At 37.5% G+C, this 20,705-nt stretch overlaps 1 protein-coding gene across 3 annotated transcripts in view; it reads left to right on the top strand.

Annotated features, from left to right (window-relative positions):
* LOC135216966 (E3 ubiquitin-protein ligase synoviolin-like) overlaps positions 1–20,705 on the top strand; it is a 313,218-nt gene that overhangs the window by 284,518 nt on the left and 7,995 nt on the right. For all 3 annotated transcript variants that reach the window (XM_064252495.1, XM_064252493.1, XM_064252494.1), the window contains exons 4-9: positions 2,051–2,281; positions 2,590–2,689; positions 14,971–15,113; positions 16,866–17,093; positions 17,223–17,468; positions 19,195–19,278. In XM_064252495.1, the coding sequence (XP_064108565.1) occupies positions 2,051–2,281; positions 2,590–2,689; positions 14,971–15,113; positions 16,866–17,093; positions 17,223–17,468; positions 19,195–19,278 (1,032 nt within the window). The remainder of the gene's footprint in view (positions 1–2,050; positions 2,282–2,589; positions 2,690–14,970; positions 15,114–16,865; positions 17,094–17,222; positions 17,469–19,194; positions 19,279–20,705) is intronic.

Below are 20,705 nucleotides of genomic sequence, written 5' to 3'. Positions count from 1 at the left end.
TTCAGTAACTTCTGCTCATTTCCCAATGTTGACCCTCACACCCTTTGCGCTAAATGCTGCGGGCATGAGTGTTCTAGATCACTGACTTATACTGAGTTGTGTTCTAGGTTGTCTGAGCAGTGGGAGAAGTTTGAGCGGAGGAGGAGGTATTGGGGAAGGCCACTGGGACTTCATCTGTGGGTAACATGCCCGATGATGCCCGTAGTGGCTAACCCTTCGTCATCCTTCCTCCCAGCAAGCTTCCTCTTCTTGCAATATCCCCTTCAAGGGGAATCTCTCCCTCTGCTTCTTCGTCTTACTCGTCAGGTGAGGAAGATGGAGGGTGCCAGTGCCCAGGACGACCTCTCCAGGGGCCTCTTCTCACTCCAAAGGGAATATTTTTCCCACTGGGCGAGGAGGGACTCCTACTAATCCGACTCGTTTCCTCAGGTGTGGCGGCATCACAGTCTGGGGATCTGTAGGATGCTTGGTTGATGCTAGGCCTCCCTGGCACTCCCTCATTGCAAGGCCTAGTGTCACACTAATCTGGCACTCCTGTGACTCCTGTGACTCATGCAGCAGTGGTGGCAACATTGACAACTGTGAATATGCATAGATTTGTGTCAATCCTGACAATGGTGTCTACCCATCACCCAACGAACATGACTCTTTCACCCATATGCCTACAACCCAGCCTGCAGTGCCACCTCCACCTGGGTTTGTTGTGATGTCACCCCCTGCCATAGTTCTTCCTACTGTACCTCAGGCCCCCCCCACCCCCACATAGGGTTTTCCTCCAGTGGTTGGGGCTCCTGTAGAGCTTCCTCCTCTAGCGTGAGGAGCTCCTACATCTGCTCCTGCTGTTCTTGTTGCTCCTTGGATGGGGGAATCTCACCACCATCCTGAGGAAACTGGCAAAGAATCCGAATAAGAAGAGAGCTCGTAAGATTTCGTTGTCTTAATCATTGACTTCAGCTGCATCATCATCTGCTGCCTCCTCTCCATCTCCTTCTAAGGCTCACCTGCCAAAGAAGTTGGTTGTTTCTCCTCCCCCTAAGAAGTCTCATCATGGGACTTCTAAGGGTATGCCTCCTCCTACTGGAGAGATAGGTGGGTCTTCTGTGGCTCTCCTGTTCCTTTGGGAATAGGAAGTATTACGTTATCCCCAGGGTCTAGCATAACGGGAGCCACAGAAAACTGCGCTTTCCGCACCTGTTGTTAGTCCTAGAGGTTCTGCGTTGGCCGCTCATTCGCGAGCTTCCCTGAATGCTCACAAATCTTTGGGTTAGTGTGCATCCAGAGTTGTCGACGTTGAGTATTCTCACTGTCACGATTCAGGCGCAGGACAGAAGAAAGGGGTGAGTCTTGCAGGTGTCTTGCCCCTTTCCAGCTATGTTTCTATTAGCACTCGCTCAGGTTCAAAGAGTGACTTGACGGTCTCACAAGATCGTTCACAAGGAGAGACAAAGAGGAGGTCCCCGTTCAGTCTTCTTGCGAGGTTTTGATCTCGAAGACTGGAATGCGTTGAGAAGACAGTGTTAGTTCTCGCCACCCAGGTGCTTGCTCAATGCCACCCAGTTCGCATGATCCTTATAGCTTGATGGCGGCGAGTAACATACCTGTCAGGCAAGAGTCTCTGTAAGAATGTTTTGGGTTTCATGCAAAAAACCCTTAGCTTGATTGGTTGAGCAGATTTTTGTCGTAACTGCACTAACCACTGTCCACTTCACAATGTGGGAACTTAGTGGGCTGTCAAGGAGAATTCTGATGAGTTAAATCATGAGAATAACCTAGTGGAGGACAGGTGAACTTGAGTCATCAGGCAGCCATTTGATTTATTGTTGGAATGTCGACTCGCCTAATAAGCGCAGAGATATAAGCTAACTTTAACATTAGGTAAGTATCCAAATAAATATGAAAATTTGTATATATTCTAAGGGGAAGCTAGTTTTGAACTTTTCATATTGCCATGTTTTTGTAAGTTTAGGGTTCATTGTTAACTTTTTATAGTTTTTTATATTTTGTAGCTGGACTAATTAAAATTAAGCTCTAATTTTTTACGTTTTTCCAGCTTTACTGTTGTTGTTGAGTCTTCTTGACTTAGTGTTGGTAAGTCATGCTTATCTGTCGACAATCACAAGAGGAGCATCAGTGCAACTTGTGTTTGGCTTTGAGTATGCCATATTGTTAACTGTGGCATTAAATATAGGAGTCAAATATGTGTGCCATACAATTGATCTACAGTCAGAAAATCCATGGGAGAATAAAGCAATGTATCTCTTGTATACAGAACTATGTATGGGTAAGTATTTTTTCTCAAGTTATTTGGATGCTGTAACTGCAGGATCCAAGTTAACCTTCTTGTTTTTATAGTTAAATTTTATACTGAATAAAATATCAGTGTAAGATATGCCAGGGCATATCTTGCAAAACAAATTATTTTTTTACTTTTGGAGTGCTGTTGAAGTCTTGAAATTTAGCTTGCTTATATTTTTTTACACTAAACTTGGTAGATTAACTCTGGTAACTATTGATTGTAACTGATAAAACCTTTTATATTGTATTTGTTAGTCAAGCTCTGTTAATTATTTTTTCTAAATTGTCTTCCAGGTTTGTTCAAAGTTCTACTTTATGCAGTATTCATGATTATAATGATCCGAATTCATACCTTCCCATTATTCATCATCAGGCCTATGTATTTAACTATGAGGTAAGACATGAAGTTTTCAGGAGATGCGACTACCCTAGATTTAGTTATCATCTTTGTATGAACCTAAAGTTCAATTCTTCATTTTTTTAAAAATCTTGATACAATATTTGGAAGTTAATATAATTACATAATCTTGTATACACCTTGTTCTTCATTATAATGATTACAATTCTGCAATTGCTTGGAGTTAGGCTAACATGAAAATAAAATATGCAAGTTATTTTAACAGGTATGAACTAACAACCAGCTATAATGTTGCACATATGACCCAGTTTACTTTGCTATTAGAATTTAGGTTGCACAGCACCAGAAAATAACTTTGATTTCTTTTTAATTACAAACCCATCACTCATATATATGTATGTATGTATGTATGTATATATATATATATATATATATATATATATATATATATATATATATATATATATATATATATATATAGATATATATATATAATATATTATATATGTGTATATATATGTATATATATGTATATATATATATATATATATATATATATATATATTATATATATATATATATATATATATATATATATATCATTTAGGTCTTCTTATGTTCAAGGTACTTGAGTCTTTAGTTAAACAGACAAAAGAAGAGTAATCTCTGTCTTGTGTAAGTCTCCCAGGGATCCATATGTCCTTGTCATTTAATTGCTTTGTGTTTCACTTGTTTACAATGCTGAATATGGCTCAGTAAAATTTCCTAGAATTTGGCTATTTTCAGGATTGTCTAAAGGCATTAATATAAATGGAATATAAAATTTAGGCTAAAAGCCTATTGCTGGGACCTATGAGGTCATTCAGCACTGAAAGGGAGACCAAGTGTAAAAAGGTTTTAAAGGTGAAACAGGAAAACCTCACAGTTGCAATATGAAACAATTGTTAGGAGAGGTTGGAAAGTATAATGGAAGAAATAGAATATGAACAAAGATACAGTAAGAATAATGAAAGTGGTTATAGCTTGGGGCCAGAAAGTTACTGCAAAGAGCCTTAAGTATACCCCCCCCCCCCCCCCCCCCCCCAGTCCTTAAAGCATTATTCCATTCAATGGATTTTACATAATTATCCTATACTACTAACTCATTTACTCCCTTTAGGTCAAAAAATTGTACTTGACTGTAACCAATGCTGCTGTGAGGGGCTGGGGATGATATGCAACCCCAGTCAGATTCCAGTGCAAAATTTCATCTAAGAGGAGCAGCAACTGACCCACCCAGCTTATATTCTACTTTAGAAACAGCCAGCAAAGGACTCCAGGAATGCTGATCAACTTTAATGACTATCAAGAGAAGATAGCAGGGCCCCCCTTTTCAGCCGTAGGAAGTAGGGAATAAACTGATTGCTCCCCCAGACTTCTTTTCTAGTTGGGGAGCTTGTTCCAAAAATTCTGTTGATCATGGGTCATGGAAGCAGAGCCTTGAGATATAGACTTGAGTGAGGGTTACCAGTTTTCAATTCTGGAGGTAAGGCTGAGACTCCTATGGCAGCCAGTAGGTTTTGATGCCTATTGTTATGGCTCTTAAGAGCTTTCAAACTTTGGACAATATGGCAAGGTCATTTTTAGTGAAGTGATTTGAAGGTGGCATTGAATGACTCTCCAGTTTCTTTAACTGAAATCAAAGGTGGCAGTTGATTGGTGCTTAATCATTGACCTTGGCCCATTGAATGAGTGTCTTCAACCGACCAGATCCCTTTCAGGATAGAAACCATAGCCTCTTGTCTCTCACTTTAATCAGGAAAGAGACTTTCAGGCTTCTATAGATATTAAGGAACCCTAGTTCAGCATGCCGATTCATCAGGTCTCGAGGAAGTGCCTCAGCTTCTAAAGGGTAGCGAAGGTTTTCCAGCTTCTAGTTCTGTATTTTTGTCTTGCCATGGCTTTCCTCTTACTATTCAGGACTCCTGCACCCAGAGCTGCATTGGTTTGTAGGCTTGTGATGGCACTGTCAAAAGTGCAGTTTGGCCATGCTCCTTGTCATCTGTTAGCACATCAGCTGAGGGAAGCTGGACCTGGTACTCTCTGTAAGTTATACACTGAGGGATGGATTGCAATATGGTTGTCTGGTTTAACTGACAGAAGGATCAGTATATATTGCTTGGTTTTAAGTTTATTGCATATTTCGCCAGAAAGCAAATTTGCAGTCAATTGTTCGTGACTACAGCAAATTTTTAGTAAATTTAAATGCTTATAACCCTTTCCTTTCCAGAATTGTTTTAAGTGAAAGGGTACAATGTAGCAGGAGAGAATTTTTATCTGTGATGGGCTTTGCAAGAGGATAGTCTCAACAGCTGAGATCTGTACTTGAACAGTGCATATGCTGAGTTTGGAAAATTTTTTATGGACATCCATGTCTTCCAGGAGTGCCAGACAACACATAAGTTCACAGCTTGGCTGGCACCTTCTCTCATGGCACTCCTAGCTCTGAGGAAGAATAGTTTTCTATCCAGCTTGAATGTTCAGGTTCAAAGGCCATCCAGAACCTATGATATAATGGCAAGCTTTAGTTTCTTCCTCTGATTAGAACTCATGGCAGCAACTGCAATCTGGCACCAGCTCATTCTCTGAGCACCTGAAGCACTCGTTGGCTCTGAGGAGGAATAGATAGCTCTCTGCCTAGCTGGATGGTATGATATTGTCTGAAAAAGCCAGAAGTCCCAAGCCATCTATAACCCAGGGTGTTGGGCCAAGAGCTCAGCTTGTCCTCTGATTAGATCATCTTGCCTTTTATCCTAATAGACTTTATCTTTTGAGATACTTTCAGATTTAGCATAAGCATTTTAGTCCTTCTAGTGAAAGCTAAAGATGTCAGCACACCCTTTACCTCAGTAGCTTTCAAGCACTATATATCTCTTACATCCATTAGTCAATCAACCTACTGGTAGTATGATCGTTCTTCATTTACCATAATTTTGAGGGAGTTTGAACAGTGTTTAAAGTTTTTTGGCAGTAACTTCCAAATTTTATTTTCTGGCATGGTATCATGGAAGGAAGCATAAGATTTTCCCTTACTTCCTCTTCACCTTGTAGTGAAATGTCAAATTTTGGGGAGCCTTCACCTTGTAGTGAAATGTCAAATTTTGGGGAGCTGGTACAATGACCTGGAGCACCCAGCACTTAGTGGATGGGTTGTGGTTTTACTTCAGTGTAGGTGACAACATAATCTGGTTATTTTTATTTTGGTACTGTACCCAGGGCAAGGGTACCTTAAAAAGTTCTGCTAGCTATTGGATAATTCCTTATCTGCACAAGTTCCACTGATGCTTTGGTAGTGATCGGAGCACTCCTCTGATACAAAGCTCCCTCTTTAGTAGAGACTACCCTTGGCTGTACCGCTGCGCAACTACAGGTTAAGTTGAGTACCAGCCAGAAGCAGTTTATACTGCAGGGTCGTAGTTAACAAGGAACAAGGAACGACGCACATTGCTTTCAATGCCAGCAGCTTTTCTGTGATATAATCCCACTTCCCGTCAATGTGGGATTCAGCTATGTATATAGAAATGACATTTTTATAATAAAATGAATTTTTATGTTTACTTACAAAATACCTTATTAAAAGTAATGGCTACTTCAGCAGCGTTACACTTGTAGAGATTCTTCTCTATTTTACGAATAGCAGCTTTTTCCGTACTACTTTAACAGGCTAGTAGAGTGCCTATAGAGGTCATGATCAAATACAGTGTCATAATAGGTGTATATATTTGGATTTTACAGATAAACTATGATACCATAGTCATCAAAGTCATTAAATTCTCTCTCTCTCTCTCTCTCTCTCTCTCTCTCTCTCTCTCTCTCTCTCCCTCTCTCCTCTCTCTCCTCTCTCTCTCGCTCTCTCTCTTCTCTCTCTCCTCTCCCTCCTCTCTTTCCTTAAAGCGAGCTTTCGTCAGGAGCTGCCAGACATCCTCGGGCTGGGAAGCTGAGGGTGGACTGATCTTGTCCACCCTCGGCTTCCCAGCCCAAGGATGTCTGGCAGCTCCAGACGAAAGCTCGCTTTAAGAAAGAGATAGAGAGAAAATTGTTAATGACTTTGATGACTATGGTATCATAGTTTATCAAGTAAATTCAAATATATACACCTATTTTGACACTGTATTTGATCATGACCTCTATAGGCACTCTACTAGCCTGTTAAAGTAGCACGGAAAAAGCCGCTATTCGTAAAATAGAGAAGAATCTACAAGTGTAACGCTGCTGAAGTAGCCATTAGGTTTAATAAAGTATCCTTGAGAGAGGGTCTGCTTCCTAAGTATACTTACAAAATAATTATGTTACGTTATCAGAGTCCTCATTCCTTCCCTCTGATGGACATAAGCATATAAACAAAATGAGGAGTGTGTGCTAAGTCTTTCCTAACGCTCTCATTGGGGGCCGAGTCTAGTCACCTACACAGACTAACGGTGTTGCTGCTGCAAAATTTGAATTTAACTTGCTATGAATAAATTAAATAAATAGCTATATATGTAATTACTTGAAAGTATATATAAAACTATTTATGGTATATACTCGCATAACACACGATCTCGCATATCATGCGACCCCCAAATTTTCACCCTCGAAAAAGGATTTTATCACGTATCTCACATATCATGCGAGTTAAATTTACGAGACCAAAATTTAACAATAGGCTAACCTCTTTTCCTCCTCTTCATCTATTCCATTTTTTAGTTGGGCTAACCCCTTTTCCTCCATCTCTTAATGTATCCCATCTTCTAGTTAAGTTTAAAAAAGTAAAAGAGAATGCAAAAAAGTTTAAAAAAGTAAAAGAGAATGCAAAAAGTATTGGTAGTAATGATATACTTGTTTGGAAAACACATACAGCCAGATCAGCTGATTTGCTGTGAACAACTAATTCGGTAAAAACAGCCTTTTTCTTGCATTTCAACGATCGTACGATAGTAAAAAATTACCATAGTTACGTTACAAATTATGTTAATGAGAATAGAACTGATATATTTTTACATTACAGGTAGTAGTCGACTTACTTCCACAATTGGTTACAAACAACCAGTCATAAATTGATTTGGAAGTAAGTTGGCCCATGTTAATTTACCGTAAGACTATTATACTAGCGTAGCCTACACTATGGTAATCAGTACCATCTTTACATATAGGGCAACCGTAGCCTACACTACACAGCATACTTTATACATATATGGCATAGTAATTAACAATTGAATAACATTTATTAATTGAACAACATTTAACAAGTTAGCCTCGCCTATACGATGATGATATCATGGTACATGTATCGTACATATACGAATACAGTAGCCTAGCCTTCAGTACAGTAGGGCCTCGATAGTCGCGGGGGATAGGGCCCAGAACCCCCCGTGATAAGTAAATACCCGTGTTATCCTGGTACCCCCCTCAAAAATTGCTAAAAACTGCCTACTTTAATAGTTAACCCACCCAAGAACACTATTTCCAATGTTTATAACTGCCTACTTTAGTTCAAACACCAAATATGTCTTCAACTATTACCTTAAACTAAATTCAAGATAGTTTCAAAGTTATTTTACAACATTAGCCTTAAACATATGCAGTATATGTGCAACTGTACATATGTAACCTACTAGCCTATAGATTACATCTAGAAGCCTAGTACATATGCATGCCCATGTGGGCCTCTTTTCTTCACAACACATGTTAATATATTACTTGTAATAACCTTCATCTGAAGTTTAGGCTTCTTTCCCATAAGAGTAAAGGAATCAGGGCTTTTGGATGCCACATAATTAACTCGTTTATATGGGTACAATTTGAAGAACGTGGCGAACACGACTTCAATAACAACATAAAACGTGGGCAGGCCAGTGTTGCCAAATGGGAATGGCAATTTCTTGCTAGATTTTGCTTCATAAAGTGCTAAAAATTCACATCATACACAACAATGCCACCCAGCCAATTCCAACCGACTGCTCTCTTTTTCGATTCAAACATGTATCTAGCATACAGTGTACTTGTACATTACGTTACATGATTCCTAATAATTTCGAAACCTATTCTGTTCACTTCCTGAAATTGGTTTTGCAAGATTTTGTTCTTTTCTTACATGATATATCAAATATAGTAGAATAAAAGAAATATTAAACTTAACATTACAAAGTTTTGGTGTCAAAATACGTATGCTAGATGTATTTGAAAACAAATGCAAGTTTTCCTGCCAGATGCTGGATTGAAGATTTTCTTGGTAATTACCTCAAGAAAATTAAAGCTAGCATTAAAAATGCGAAATTGGTAACACTGGACTCAACAGATCCGTGTTAGTAGTACAAATGATAGTTATTGTATCATTAAAAATATCAAAATAAACGAAGTCGCAAATCCGATTCTTTCATGTTTTTCTAAAACACGTAGCCTAAAAGGAAAACTTTATTTTGTTTGTTTCATCGTGCCACAAACCCCTGACAATGCATGATCATTCTAAACTATTATTTACTACCAGAATAACAATGATATTGTGTATTGAAAATGAATGTTACGTATATTCCTAAACATTATTACTACTATGACTGGTACTAGTATTACAATTTCGAAAGACAATCTTGCTGTGAACGCTACCATAATTTGATTTTCATATACGTACATACATTTTGTCAACTGGCAGGCTTCGCATAGATAAAAGTTTATTTCACTGATATGAAATTATTCCACGAATAGCCTTTTTATTATGAAGATATGACGATAATATAGGTGAAAAATAGTTTTACGTATTTCGTTTACGCTGCGCAGAGAGAGAGAGAGAGAGAGAGAGAGAGAGAGAGAGAGAGAGAGAGAGAGAGAGAGAGAGAGAGAGATTCTTTCATCAGATCTCTATTACATGAAGAATGAGTAAAAATGTATTTTATTTTAACTTTTGGAAGCCACCATTGAATATCGGCAGTGTCAACTTAAACACAACTCGATAAACGCTCGTTAGTTATGGCAGATGACATGAGCAATCAGCTGTTTCTCTATAGAGAGAGAGAGAGAGAGAGAGACACTGTTGCCTGATTTGGTTGTAACATTGACCGTTATCCATTAGCAAAAGTTGAATAATAGTTGTGTATTGAGAATAATGATCATTTTAATAAAACTGTTGTTTTACTGTATCTAATCATAGTGCATGTATTATTACTATATTATAGTATTATGATATGAACATAGCGATCTACCATTTGCATTCTGGTTTTGTTTACATTCTTAAAATAATCATCTGATGTCGTTTTACCAATATCATAACTGTTTTTAGTTGCCAAAAGGAACTCAATTCAGAGATATGCCTATAATATAGTATAAGGTGAGAATGGTTTTATTACCTTTATTGTCAGTTAATATCGTAATGTGAATATGTTCATGTATGTTGGTGGTTATCGCACTGCAACTAGGTTTAGCCTACCAATGAACGTCATACATATACCTTGAATAGGCTATTTATTATGAAGATATGCCAATAATATGTAAGGTGAGAATAGTTTTATTACCTTTATTGTCAGTTAATATCATAATGTGAGTTGTTTCATGTTTGTTGGTGATTATCGGACCGCGGCCGAGGCTTAGCCTACTGATGATCATCGCGTACGCAACATGTTTGTCCCGCGATGCTGTGATTCATACCGCGTGAGAAGCGGTACAAGAAAAAAACCATGAATGACTGATTCCGTGATTACTGATCTGCGATTAAGCAATGCCCCACTGTATACAGTATACAGTGGTACCTCGAGATACGAAAGGCTCAACTTACGAAAAACTCGAGATACGAAAGCAAATACGAAAAATTTTACGGCTCTATATATGAAAATTGTTTAAGATACGAAAGGTTGTTGCTGTAAAGTCAGAGATTTGCCCAGACCACCAATAACAATTTGAAACTCGCGCGCCGCCAACTGAGTAGACTCGCCACCATCCACCCACTCTCCCATTGGTTCCTGATGCTAGTCACCGCCATGAGATCTTTCTCTCCTATTGGTCAACATCCCTCCCATGATGCATCTACGTAGTGGCGTGCTTCTTCGGCCACTGCACGGCATCATCGGTATCGTAAGTACACGGTATTCGTTCGTTCTAACAATTTCGTTTGTGAATGTAAATTCGATAGTGATTTCGTTGTAGTATTCATTATCGTGTTGTCTGAGAACTTTACTACATACGTATACATACTACATAACATAATTACGTACAGTATATACGTAGTCATGGGTCCCAAGAAAGTTGAAATTCATGGAAAGAAGAGGATGCTCTCTTTGGAGACGAAGATGGAGATTTATCAAGAAGTATGAAGCTGGTATGTGATTGAGTGTGATCGCCAAGGAATACGCCCGAAATCCATCGACAATAGGCATCATCCTTAAGCAGAAGGATGTCATCAAAGCAGCTACACCTTCCAAGGGCATCACTATTTTGTCCAGCAAGAGGACCCACGTGCACGATGAAATGGAAAGGCTTCTTCTTGTCTGGATAAAAGACAAAGAAATCGCTGGCGATACGATAACGGAGACGGCAATCTGCCACAAGGCCAGCGCTATTTTCGGGGATTTGATTGCCCAGGCCGATGATTACGGAGGAGAAGGGACATCAACACCAACCCCAGAGTTCAAGGCTTCGCATGGGTGGTTTGAGAAATTCCGTAAACGGACTTGCATCCATTCGGTGGTGCGGCATGGGGAGGCGGCCAGCTCGGACACGAAAGCGGCTGAAGCCTTCAAAAAGACGTTCGACGAGATGATGATCAAGGAAGGCCACAGTTCTCAGCAAGTCTTCAACTGTGATGAGACTGGCCTTTTTTGGAAAAAAATGCCTCGTCGGACGTACATCACGCAGGAAGAGAAGAAGCTACCCGGGCATAAGCCTATGAAAGACAGGTTTACGCTCACGCTTTGTTCGAACACCAGTGGGGATTGCAAGGTGAAGCCCCTACTTGTCTATCATTCCGAGACTCCTCGAGCCTTCAAGGCCCACAAAATGCTTAAGGAGAAGCTTCCAGTGATGTGGAGGGCTAATGCGAAAGCCTGGGTAACGAGGCTTTTATTCACCGAGTGGGTAAATCTGCGTTTCGGCCCACAGTGAAGAAATTCTTGGAAGAGAAGCGCCTCCCTCTGAAATGCCTGCTGGTGTTGGACAATAACCCTGCTCACCCTCCTGGCCTTGAGGAAGATATCCTAGGGAAGTATTCCTTCATCAAGGTTCTTTATCTTCCGCCGAACACCACCCCTCTCCTCCACCCCATGGACCAGCAAGTGATATCAAACTTCAAGAAGCTGTATGTGAAACTTCTTTTCTCGACATCACCGATGCCACAAACCTCACCTTGCGTGAATTTTGGCAGGAGCATTTCGATGTTGTGATATGCATCCGACTCATCGACCAAGCTTGGCAGGAGGTTTCAAGGCGAACCTGTAATTCCTCGTGGAGGAAACTATGGCCTGATGCCGTATCCGCCTGAGACTTCGAGGGATTCGACTTGGGCGAAGCTGGTGCTGCAGATTCAGGAACAGTTGACGATCCTGAAACTGTTTCGCAACCAGATCTTGACAAGACCGTTGCACTCGGCAAGTCCATGGGGCTGGTCATCGACGAGGACGACATCAATGACCTTCTCAAGGAGCACCAAGAGGAGGCCATGCAACATAACGTCGTTCAAGAGGAGTTCTCTAGCAGTGGCGAGGAGGAGGACAACAACTATGACAACGGCAGAAATTAGGGATGCTCTAGCTGCTTTTCATAAGGTGCAATCATTCGTAGAAAAGAGACACCCCGAAAAGGCTTACACAGGTCGTATGCTTGCACAGTTCGATGACGTGCCCGAGTCGTTTCAGGAACATTGTCAAAAGTAGGTGGAAGCAATCTTCCTTGGATAGTTATTTTTTAAAGAGGCCTTTAGTAGGAGTAGTAAGCAAAAAGGACGAACCAAGTGACACTAAAAAACAGAAAGTTGAAAGTGGTGAAGAATTTTAAATTTTGTTAAAAAAAAACGTAAAGTATAAAAAAGTAAAAAAAAATTTAAAAATCAAAAAGACAAAAAAAGAATGGTTAATTTCAAGTTTTTTTGTAAAGTTAAGTGTTACAGTTTTGTTAATGTGTTTTGTAAAGTTTAGTTTATGTTTTCCTTACATTTTTTTGTTTCATAAAGTTAAGTGTACGTACGTATCTGCCGTTTGTCCTCCTCCTCTGTCGCCACTTTCGGAGATAGCCTCACTTGAAAGGTAAGCTTCCACATTTTACTACATACGTACGTATGTACGTACAGTATTTCTTGTATACCATGTACACTAATACACTTTATTTACAGGTATATTAGCAGTACGTATTAAGTTAGGTATTGAATGGTCCAAATTGTTGTAGTATTTCATTTTTTATAGGTCAATTTAGCTTTATTATGAAATTTACTGGGGTGTTTTTGGAGGGCTTGGAACGGATTAGCCATTTTACATGTAAAATGCGGTCCAGGATACGAAAAGCTCATGATACGAAGGCCGCCTCGGAACGGATTAATTTTGTATCTCGAGGTACCACTGTACTACATATACGATATAATCAAGTAATTTATTAATAAAAGCCAATTTTGGAGTTTCAATGCATTCTGACCTTGACATATCAGCGAAACAAAAAAAATTGACACGAAACTGAAATCAGATTCGGACCGACATCGGCATACCTAATTGAGCGATGTCGGGCTGCTGACGGCTAGTATATTTACGAAATAAAAACACATTGAATATTCATCTTTTCTGTGATTCTTTTAAAAAGTTATACATTACAGTATCCAATAATATTGTATGTATTCTCATATTATTATATCATAAAATACTAACAAAGCGGTCAGTGTTTTGTTTGGAAATCAGCTGATGGCGAATACAAGTTTATTTCTCCATATTTAACTCGTTTCGGAGTGAATTGCCTTTCTTCTAGTTAGCGTAAAATATCTAGATACTCTACTTATATGAGACAAAGTAATTTGTCATTATACGACATGTTTTTAAGTCAAAATATGAATTTAATACGTCTCGTGAACTAAAGTATTTTTTTTCGTAAACAGATTGTGTTGTGGGCATGTTTTTTGTGTAAAAATATTACGTGATTCCGTTTGCTATTTTCACTTCATTTCATCATAGTGCGAACTTTACTGTTACGTTACTTATATTTTGTCAGCGTGAAAACAACAGTAAAATGTGTTCTTCAAGACCTGAAGTTTTGATTAAAATAATTTTCCCTCAATTTTATCTACGGTTGTGTTTGATAGCATAAGTTTACTGGAGTTATATCCTTGTTGCTGATGCACGATAATAGTATTATAGCCTTACTCGCTATGGATAAAAGATCGGCAAGGGCATATCCTGCTAAACTTAATCTGTAAGTTTTAGCTGAAATTTAGGAAAGAATGTTGATACGCTAACGACTATTATCGTGCATCGGCAACGTGGATGAAACTTTCACAAATTTCGTGGGCATGAAAATAACACATTTTACTGTTTTCACCCCAGTAAAAGATAAATACGTAAAGCTCGTAGTATTCTGATGAGATAAAGTGAAAATATCGAACAGAATGTTGATTTTTGTTTATGCAATAAACATGCCCTCAGTGCCATCTACTAACGAAATAATTAACTAAATTTTGTTCTCAAACAATACGGTTGTTAAAGTTTGGAATTATTTCCCACTGAAAAAAAAAAAAAACACTTTGTTTATAAAAAACGTAAAATAGTATCTTGAGATTCATGTGCGCTAACTAGAGGCAAGAAAGTCGCTCTGATTTGAGTTCAACACAGCAAAACAAACTTGCTTCGCAATCGCCCTCAGCCGATTTCCAAAAAAACATTGATTGCTATGTTTGTATGTTACTATACAAACAAACAGTAATATGAAAGTACATATAATATTATTGGATGCAGTGAAGTAAAACGAAACTTTTTAAAATATCCATGGAAAAGATGCATATCTATTAGGTTTGTATTTTATCATGTGATACTAATATATGATTATTACATACTCGAATTTTGTAACTCGTGTAAGATGCGACCCCCTTAAAATTAGCTCCAAAATTAAGGCTTCAAAAGTCGTATGATATGCGAGTATATACAGTAATCATAAAAATGTCATTTTTCTGTGCTTAAAATTTTATGATGTTTACATTTTCTTGAAATGTCTTTGTGTATTTGCTTTATGAATTTCTAATCTTCATACTACCATTGAGAAGCCTTAAAAGTAGAGAAAGGAAAATACCCCATGAAAATGCCGGTAAGCAAAGGTCACTTTAAATATTTTTTATTTTTTTATTTTAGGGCATTCAAGAGAGCCCTGAATGATGTTATATTGTCTCGCCGAGCTATACGAAATATGAACACCTTGTACCCCGATGCCACAGCTGAAGAGTTAAGAGCAGTTGACAATGTGTGCATTATTTGTCGAGAGGAAATGGTCACTGGTATGTAACTATTGTTTACAAATATATTTGCATTTTGTCTGTAGGAACTTTATCTTTACTGCTGTAGATACTTTTTATTTTGGATCTTTTGAATTTCATAAACATTGGATTTGGAGCTTATATGGTTTTTTTAAGACATTGCACATTAAAAGTCAGAACTATTTAAACTTCCTTATGAATTACATTACATATCTACATAGAGGCAGTATTAGCAAAGGAAACCTCAAACTTCTGAATCCTGCAGTTATTCAAGTTTTGTATCTGTATAGTGGATTATGTGCTGTATTTGCCAACATAAGATGCACCAGTTTTGTCGAGCACAAGCTTTTCCTTAATCTTCATAGTCTTTCCACTGTAGGTTATTTTGATATTCATAATCTTCACAAACTATGAATATTTCTGAATTATAGTAATAACCATTACTTAACACTGCAACTAGTTTTAGCTTAGCCTACCATCTATGGTCCTCTCTTTCTGATAGTATAATTTTGAGCCTATTAAAGATATTACTATATTATTATTATATATTTAAGTATAATTTTGAGCCTATTAAAGATATTACTATATTATTATTATATATTTATATGTGGCATTCAAAAACTGTATCACTAAGGCATCAAAGCACATTGTAGGCATTTGAACTGACAGTTGTATGCTATTAATGAACGTAATTGTACAAAAGTCCGTCTGACTATACTTAAAAAATTTAACTCTTCATGTATTAGTAAAAGTGTAATTTGAAACCAATGAAAGATATATTACAACATTGTTGTTTGTTTAAGTTATATTTCATATTTTGATATCTAATACAATCAAGTATAAAATAGTACAGTAATAGGGTAGGTAAACTTGGTTGGTTGGAGTTGTGGAGATGAAAAGGGAAGTTGATTGATGTAATGACCAATGCAATGACAACTGTTTTAAAAAATTTTGAAGCTAGTAGGTTATTATGTAGGCAATATACTTCATAAATTCCTTATGATTAGACTTTTCTGTGAAGTAAAGATAGCTGGTGTTGCATTATCACCTTAGATAATGTTTACTGATATCTGACAAATGCTAATGTAAAGTAGTGATCATTAGAATCATAATGACTGATGCATGATGACTAACCAGATGTTAGTTGAACATTGTGCATGTGATATATAATAATTCATTTGGCTTTGATTTTTGTTTAAGAAAAAGACTTCTGGTGTATACGTATACATCAAATAACAATCACAACAATTGTAAAGTATGGCTTTGTTACTCTTCACCAAAATAAGTTGCTCATATCTTGTAGGTTAAACTAGTACAATGGACTCTCACTTTATTAGACAACCCATGACTTCCCTTGACATTTACTCTGTATATATTAAAAAAAAAAACCATGTTTTAATTATTGGTGAGCACAGGGCGTTCTAAAGTCCTCTATTTTCAGTATTAAATGCTCTTTGTAGTATCCTTACAGTTCTGTGTAGTACTTCTGTCACTTTTTGCTTAATCCTTATTCACATTTCTCATTTGGCTTTTTAACTTCAATTTCATTTTCCAATTCAAGTTAGTGCCTTGAAAGCATCAATTCAACTTGGTCATCTTGTAATATGGTATAGTATTGTACTACTGTAGTTTTCTGAAAATAGAATAAAATTAATTTTTTAATGTCCAAATGTGTAAAATCAAAATTGAGATTAACTTAGCTAACTTTATAATCAAAGTTTTTATATGAAAGATACAGTGAATTATTAAAATAATTTTTTCTTTTTCCTTTAGGTGCTAAAAAACTTCCATGTGGACATATCTTCCATGCTTCATGCTTACGTTCTTGGTTCCAACGGCAGCAGACATGTCCCACTTGTCGTATGGACATCTTAAGACAGACACAGCCGGCACCATCTGCTACTCCTCCCCAGCCAGAGCAACCTGCACAAGGGGGCCAAACACCACAGGTTCCTCAAGCTGCACAGCAACCACAGCAGCAGCAACCTCCACAACAGCTTCGTATGTCATTTTTCAGTGCATTGTTTTGAAGTTCTTGTGCTTGACATATTTCAAAATCCTGATGCCTTCTTTTTCAATAATGTCTCGGCTTAAGAGTTGAAGTCTCAATTTAATTTCTATCCCTTATAGCAAATCCATTTGCTGGGTTGTTTGGAGGCGCACATGTACGTATTGGCCCCCCACCTGCTGGTCTTCCTCCATTTCCATTCCCACCAATGCCAATGCAGCACCTACAACAGCAACAAGATCAGCAGCAAACACAAAGTACAGCTAGTGCACAGAGTGCCACGGCATCAACAAATACAAGTACTACAGGAACTACCACTACGACTTCTTCAACTAGCACTTCTGCAGCTGCTTCAGCCTCAGGAACAGGTACTTTTTCTTGTGGTTTCGTAAAATCAGTCATTTTATATAAGCAACTTATCAAGTTATTATATAGCTAAGGTTTTAAACCACAGCAGCTTAAGAATTCACAGTAATGATTCAACTATCGAATGTTGGTGATTAACCCTACCCACTTTTGGGTTCCAGGAGAGGAACAACACAGTAGAGAGTTCATTCCGTTTTCCCCCAGCTTTCATTTAACACCAGGAGTTCTCTGCATCTCTTCTTCATCAGTTGTTGGAATGATTTGCAGGAAATTAGTGAAGTACTCCAAGTTTGTGGTTTCTGTCTTACAATCTATACATATTGGAAATGCATTTCGGTCTTTGCAACTCATTACTTGAAGGAAGTAGAAACTGTTAGAAAATTGTAGTACCTTAGGACCTTTATCTGTGGCTGGCATGGTGTTGGGTGAGGAAGAATAAGAAGCTTTCTTTCCCTCCTTGCTTCAGGTGTTGAGTTTAGGAAGGCCGGGGGTGTGGATTTTGTTACTGTGTAGGTGACAGTGTAGGGCAAGGGCACCTTGTAGAATTATGCTAGCCATCGGATTCCTTCCTTCACTGCAAGGTTTCCAGAAAAATAGGGGGCAACCCAGGGCTATACCGCCACGCCACTACGGGTTAAGATGAGCGCCAACCAGTGGCAGTATCTACCTGCAGTAGCTTTTTTACCAGGTGATGGAACAACAAGCATTGTATCAATGCTAGCAAATTTTCTATTTCAGAGTCATCACTTTTATTAATGTGTTTGGGGTAGAATATGTCCATGTATTCCACCTCCTATCAATGAGGATTCAACTTTATATATAATTGGAGTCCTCCCTCCTCTCCTTGCATGCACATCAGACCATAAAATGGAATGAGCTCTTTGCTGCATTGGTCCTCTTCCACCCCAAAAGTGGGTGAGGTTAATCACCTACACCTCAGTAGTTGAATAGTTACCACGAATTTTGAATTTTTAAACTGCTGTGGTTGAAAACCTTGAGCTGTGTGATTACTTGGTTATTTTAATATGAAAATTTCGTTTTTCACTAAGATATAACTGCTGTAATATTAATTATCTTCAAAACAAACCATAGTATGGGGCAAAATTAGAAATTTTCAGTTGTACAACAGATTTCAAATATATTTTTTTGACAAAAATTTTGAGATATATGTTTAAAAATAAAGAGATGTATATATTTCATTAAATTCTTGCAGAAGTTTAGTAAAAATTTCAGCCAGCTTAAAATATTCTGAAGCTTTTTTTTTTTTTTTTTTGCCTAATATAATAACCCAAAATCAATTAATTGTACCTCCTAATATTACCTGGGTGGTTTGTTGAAAGTCAAAGAATTCTTAGTAAATAAGTTAAAGGATTTTAAGACACCTGCTAACAGCACCTGCAGAATCTCAAAAAGTGAGAACAGGATATAATAAGTCCTTTGGGAGCAAGATGGTCCATACATAATAAGATTACTATTTTTCCTCTGCTTGTTAAACAAACACTGTCGAGTTAGGGGACAGATAAAGACAGTGAATGTTGACATTTACACCTGATGGGATTTTAATGAAAAAACATATTAGGGTAATGCTTTTATCATCATTGATCATCACCACAAAATTGATAGTATGGTTTGGTAGTTTGTTATTTCAGACCAGATACATTATTATGTCTCTACTTGAGATTAGGTGATATATTATTAATGCAAGCAAATTTTTGGCTCTGATTTTAGGTGGCAATATGGGGCAACCATCTGGGACCTTACCAACAGCTCCCTTCAATTTTATGCCTCCATTCTTTCCAGTTCTTCCTTTTAGTAAGTATTTAGCATTTGGTATGGAAAAAAAATATTAATTTCTTTATGAATCTTTTGTTGTTTCTCTGTAATGGTACTTTGTAGGATACATTTTTTTTTAATTGCAGAAGTCCATTGTACCTCACTGTAAATGACTGATTTTGTTTATGATGATTATTTTCATTAATACTTTAGATATAATAAAATATGTACATGAGAGTATCTTTAGTGAATTATGAGACGGACTTAGTTTAACAATTATTTTGGGAAAAATATTTGAGGGTTGCCTCAAAACCAGGATTTAGTTTATCCTTGACAATTAGCACATGAATTATGCTATTTTAGTGGTCTTTTACAAATATACCAGTAGCTTCCTGTTAACATGATGTTATTAAGATTGTCCAGGCTATTAATGTATTTTTAGGAAATGCCAGAAGGTTTTTCCTATTTTTTAAAATCACATTTTTACCATTGGCTGTATAGAGGAGTGGTATTTTTTCAGTTTGCATTTTATATTATCTTGATTGTCTTTTTAAATTAATATTTAAGGTTCCTATCTCCTTTAGTAGAAGAAGAAAAATTGTCAATGGAGGTTGATCTATCACCTATTTAAAACAATGAAGCAGTGCTTTCAAGATGATCAAATATTGAATATGCTGTTTAGCTGACCCATTTACTCAACAGTGAGCTTAGAATTAGCATTTCAATTTAGCTTCCTGAATTAAAGATCCACATTTTAGTCTCTTAAGTCATCCTACACAGAATGCATTAGAGGAGGTGAATTATATCTATTATGTTTTTGTTTGTCTCATCATCTAAGTAAAACCAAGCTTGAGAAGCTTATTTTGTTTATGGTATGTATTTCAGATAATCAAAGATCGTAAAACCCCTCTAATAAAATGTTTATGGAAATACTCAGAGCCTGTCATATAGTACTGGTGTTTTTGAAATATGTATTATTTATTATCTTACTTTTTAAAGTAGAGACCCTGTTATGCATATGCCAGAGGATGTCTGAGGTTGTAGAATGGAATATAAAATTTAGGCCAAAGGTCAAGTTCTGGGATATATGAGGTTATTCAGCACTGAAAGGGAAACTAAGCATAAAAAGGTTTTAAAGGCGTAATAGGAGGAAAACCTTGCAGTTACACTGTGAAACAATTGTTAGGAGAAGGAGGGAAGTAAGATGGAAGAAGGCAAATATGAATGGAGGTACAGTAAAAGGAATAAAAGGGGTTGCAGCTGAGGGATGAAGGAAGACTGCAAAGAATTTTTAAGTAATGCCTACAGTGCATTGACGGTGGCTACGCCTACAGGTGTCAGGGCTTATGGATAACTAGAAGACTTGGGTAATCAAGAATATCCTAGTAACCTATTAAGAGGCTACAAAAATTAGAACGACTTTTCATTCCTATTAAGAGGAATGAAAAGCTGTTTTAATTTTTGTA

This window comes from Macrobrachium nipponense, chromosome 7 (genome assembly GCF_015104395.2).
Source record: "Macrobrachium nipponense isolate FS-2020 chromosome 7, ASM1510439v2, whole genome shotgun sequence".
Taxonomy (NCBI): domain Eukaryota; kingdom Metazoa; phylum Arthropoda; class Malacostraca; order Decapoda; family Palaemonidae; genus Macrobrachium; species Macrobrachium nipponense.
Note: the sequence above shows the minus strand (reverse complement) of the source record. Positions and strands in the feature narration are given on the sequence as shown.